The sequence below is a fragment of the Sorex fumeus genome, unplaced genomic scaffold (assembly GCF_029834395.1).
Source record: "Sorex fumeus unplaced genomic scaffold, SorFum_2.1 ptg000007l, whole genome shotgun sequence".
Taxonomy (NCBI): domain Eukaryota; kingdom Metazoa; phylum Chordata; class Mammalia; order Eulipotyphla; family Soricidae; genus Sorex; species Sorex fumeus.
The window spans coordinates 36,913,115-36,918,151 of NW_026606064.1; the positions used below are offsets into that span (position 1 = coordinate 36,913,115).

At 43.0% G+C, this 5,037-nt stretch overlaps 1 protein-coding gene across 1 annotated transcript; it reads left to right on the plus strand.

The window, feature by feature from the left end:
- The first annotated feature begins 356 nt into the window (after positions 1-356).
- On the plus strand, positions 357-1,316 carry LOC130016166 (mas-related G-protein coupled receptor member X2-like). The gene has a single exon (XM_056106832.1). It carries the CDS (start codon positions 357-359, stop codon positions 1,314-1,316), a length of 960 nt encoding a protein of 319 aa, XP_055962807.1.
- Positions 1,317-5,037: the final 3,721 nt, after the last annotated feature.

Genomic DNA, 5,037 nt, shown 5'->3' on the forward strand with positions numbered 1-5,037 from the left:
CCTAACAGAGCAGGCACTACAAGGTCAGATTCCAGCTGGACAAGCTAGACTCAGAGTCCTGTTGCTGTCCCTCACAGGTTGCCCTTACTCTTCTCTCTGGACACTTGGAATGTGGTATGGTCTAGGAAGTTAAGGATCTTAGAATATTCCGTTTGCGAAAAGTTGTGATTTAGTAGAGAAAACAAAGTGTTAATCAGAAAGAGCAGATCAAATCCAGCTATAGGATGTCAGAGTTGTGTGGCTTGCTTACACTAACTTAGTATCTTCTGCTAGTCTCAGGAGTAGCTGTGGGAATCTGCTGATATTGAAGTCTCCTTTCTCATTTGTGTTCCCAGGAACACCAACAGAATTTGAGGATGGAAAGCACACCGCAGAATGAAAGTGACCAGATGGAGTTTGATAGAACAATTCGCCTGAACTTCTTGATCACAATCTTTCTGCAATTCATCATTTCCCTGGTGGGGCTGGCAGGAAATGCTGTGGTGCTCTGGCTCCTGGGCTTCTGCATGAAGAGGAATTCTTTTTCTGTCTACATCCTCAACTTGGCAGGAGCCGATTTTGTCTATCTATTCATCCAGATATTAAATTCCGTAAATTTCAAGATAGACTTAATCTTCGATCCCAAATTTTTCTACGTGTCTGCCTTTCCCTATGTTGCAAGCCTGAGCATTCTCACTGCCATTAGCAGTGAGCGCTGCCTGTCTGTGCTACAGCCCATGTGGTATCGTTTCCACCGCCCAAAACACATGTCATCTGTTGTCTGTGCCCTGATCTGGGCCCTGTCCTTGCTCCTGTGCATCCTAAGATTGGAGTTCAGTGGCGTTCTCTTTGGGGGATCTAATAAGTATTTGTGTAAGCTAGTTGATTTCAGCATTGCCACATGGCTGATTTTCTCCTTTGTTCTTCTGTTTGGATCCAACCTGGTGCTGCTGGCCAGAATTCTGTGTGGCTCCCGGAAGTTGAAGCTGACCGGGCTGTATGTGATCATTGGGCTTACTGTGCTGGTCTTCCTCATCTGTGGTTTGCCTCCAGTCATCTACTGGTTCCTCCTATACTGGATTCCAAACATGTATAAAATTAACGGCTCTACACCTTATATTGTGACAGTGATATTATTAGCATCCTGTGTCAATAGCTGTGCCAATCCCACAATTTACTTCTTTGTTGGCATTTATAGGCAGCAGCAAAGACAGCAAAGAAGGAGCCTCAAGTTAATTCTCCAGAGAGCTTTGCAGGATGATTCTGAGGAGGACAGAAGTCAAGGCAGCCCTCCTCAGGAGACCCTAGAGATGTTAGGAAATGGCCATGGGTCCTAACACAATCACAACGTAATCATAATTTTCAGATATTTTGTCATTGCATTTCAGATGTCTGGCATCTCTTACTTTTTAGCGTTGAATATTACTCTATATCTAAGGAAACCACCACTTATTTTCATGGTTTGTGTATGTGTGCATGTAGGTAAAAGTCTGTTCTTGCCTCGTGTTTACACTGGATAAATTTGCTGTTAAAATTCATCTTTGGGTTTTGAGGACCTGTTTGTACTCCTCATAGATAAAAAATCAGAAGAGAAATCTGTATAATAGAAAGGAAGTTGCCTATGGAACTCCAGGAGTATTTCCAATGCCTTTTCTGGAGCAGTAGTTCTACTTCTGTTTGTTACATCGACTATATGGGGTCTTTGGTCTGGAGTTACTATTTCAACCAAGTTGCTCCCTTGCACCAAATACTGTTTCTTATCATTTAAGTACTCAAGACAAAAGAAACAAAAATAAACAAATGGGACTTCATCAAACTCAAAAATTTCTGCATAACTAAGGAAACATTGGTTTCTTTATAAGAATCCAACTGAACAGGAAAAAATTTTTCACTCAACATATCAAATAAAGGATTCATATTCAAGATATATAGAATATTTAGAAGGACTAACAGCAGAAAAATAATACCGAAGCCCTATTCAAAAATTAGAGAGAAAATGAACAGGCATTTTTCTGAGAAGACAGGTGGGCAATAGAACGTAAAAATGCTTATCATCACTTATAATCAGGGAAATACAAATAAAGACAATAATGAGATATCATCTGAGACTACCACACATCAAAAACAAAAACCTAGGAATAATCTAGGTTTAGGGGGATGCAGTGAAAATGAATTGTCCTCCAAGTCTGGTCCAGCTAGTTCAACCCCTATTAAAAAATAGTATTGAGATCTTTACAGCACACAGCCACAGAGAAGATGGGCAAGGTGCCGCATCCAGCCTCCCCCAGATGGAACCCTGGTGACCATGAGCCTCTACAAGCATAGCTCAAGTATGCGGGAACCAGGACTTGGACTTTTCCTCCAAACTGCAGGAACCGCCCTGGCCCCCAGGTAACCTCTGACTCCGGAAGTCATGCCCACAACCTGCCCCCCAGCGCCATCTTTAGAGCTTACAGCCACAGAGAAGAAAGGCCACGGGGGGCTCCACAGCTCCCAGAGAATGCACCAGGTCCCGAAGAGAGCCGAGATCACCAGGAAGTCCCAGATGGGGTAGGTGCCACATCCCGCCTCCCCCAGATGGAACCCTGGTGACCATGAGCCTCTACAAGCATAGCTCGAGTATGCGGGAATCAGGACTTTTACTCCAAACCATGCGGCTGCTTAAGCCATCTCCCTATATGCAAGGTGATTAATGGAAAGTAAATCATCCAACATTTCTCCCTGAAAACCAGGCTTAACTCTTATACAGACCACAACACCCAATGGGAGAGAGAGAACAAAAGGGAATGCCCTGCCACAGAGGCAGGGTGGGATGGGGAAGGTGGGGGCTGGGAGGGATACTGGGATCCGAGGTGGTCAGAAATGGTCACTGGTGGAGGGATGGGTATTCAAAATAAATAAATTAATTAATAAAAAACTGATAGGCATACATTTCTACTCATCTGCCTAATGACTGCCTAATAAATAAATAAAAATAAAAATTAAAAATAGCATTGATATTTCTCAGAGAAGTAAATATAGACTTATCACGGTGCAGCGGCAATAGTACAGTGGGTACAGTGCTTGCCTGGCTTGCAGCCAGTTTGTGTTTGATCTCCAGCACCCTGTATGGTCCTCCAAACCTTCTAGGAGTTATCCCTGAGGACAGAGCTAGGAGTAAGCCTTGAGAACCATTGAATTAACCTGAAAAACAAAAATATAGAGAGACAGTGTTCAAAGGAGCCAACACCTCACTTCTTGGTGGACTTCTACCCCCAAGACAAAAACATTCATTGAAGAGGACATATGCTCACCACTATTCATAGCAACACTCGGGACAATACTTAGGATATGCAATCACTGCAGCAGCAAGGAGGGAAGAAATCATGCATTTTTCTTCAACTTGGCTAGAACTGGAGGATATTATGGTATAAGGTAAAGGTAAAGGTAAAGGCCCTCCCGTTGTTCATCAATTTGCTCGAGCGGGCCTAGTAACGTCTCCATTGGAGACTTTGTTGTTACTGTATTTGGCATATCGAATACGTCACGGGGAGCTTGTCAGGCTCTGCCGTGCGGGCGAGATACTCTCGGTAGCTTGCTGGGCTCTCCGAGAGGGGCGGAGGAATCGAACTCAGGTCGACCATGTTGGCTGCATGCAAGGCAAACGCCCTACCGCTGTGCTATACTACTAGATGATATCACTTATCTATGGTCTGGAGAAGAACAGGAGGAGTTTTGTCAGACAAAGCATTCTTTGTCTCACAAAGGGATACCCAGACTGAATTTGTCCACTGAACATAAAAATGTTCATAGAGAAGGACAGGAAAGAAAAGAAATGGAGAGGAAATGTCTAGAAGAAGGGGAGGAAACAGGAGTAAGATTCATGGGCTTTGAGCATATTGGTAGTGTAGAGATGGGATATATGTATATATCTATATTACAGAGCCAACAATACTGTACTGTATGTAAAATACAAACAGCAAAATTTAGGAATGTGCCTGTCAAGAAAGAAAGTTGGGAGTTGGGTTGGGAGAAAACCTAGGAACATGGGTAGGGGAAATTCAACACTGATGGTGGGATTGCCATTAAAACATTGCATGCATGGTGTGGCGATTCTTGTATCAGACCACATTGATTTCAAACTAAAGAAGGTTACAAGAGACAGTGAAAGTCACTTCTTATTGATCAAGGAATCTGTACAACAGGAAGAACTTGCACTCCTAAATGTATATGCACCTAATGAGGGATCAGCAAAATACTTAAAACAACTACTCATAGACTTGAAGAAAGACATTGATACCAACACAATACTAGTGGAAGATTTTAACACTGCTTTATCACTTCTCAATAGATCAACCAGACTCAAACTCAGCAAGGGTATACTTTATCTGAGGGAAGAAATGGAAGAAAGGAGTTTAAAGATATATACAGAACACTTCATCCTCAAAAAGTTGAATACACATTCTTCTCAAGTGTGCATGGGACATTCTCCAAGATAGACCACATTCTGGGCCACAAAACATACCTCCATAGAATTAAACAGCTATTAAAAAAGATGAAGTCATGAAATTTGCATATAAGTGGATCAACATGAAAAGTATCATGTTAAGTGAAATAAGTCAGAAAGAGAGCGGCAGACATAGAAAGATTACACTCATTTGTGGAATATAAAGTAACAGAATGAGAGACTAACACCCAACGATAGTAGCGATAAGTACCAGGATGATTGCTCCAGGGCTTGGAAGCTAGCCTCACATGCTGGGGTAAAAGGCAGCTCAGATAGAGAAGGGACCACCAAGTAAAGGATGCTTGGAGGGCTCACTCAGGATGGGAGATGTGTGCTGAAAGTAGACTATAGACTGAACATGATGGCTACGTGTATCCCAAACCATAACACCCAAAAGGAGAAAGAGAGAGAGTAGAAGGGAATGCACCTGCCACAGAGGCCAAGGGGGTAAGGGGGAAGGGGTGGAAAGGGTGGTGGGAGGAGGGGTACTGGGATCACTGGTGGTGGAGAATGGGCACTGGTGGAGGGATAGGTATTCAATCATTGTATGACTGAAACATAAGCACGAAAGT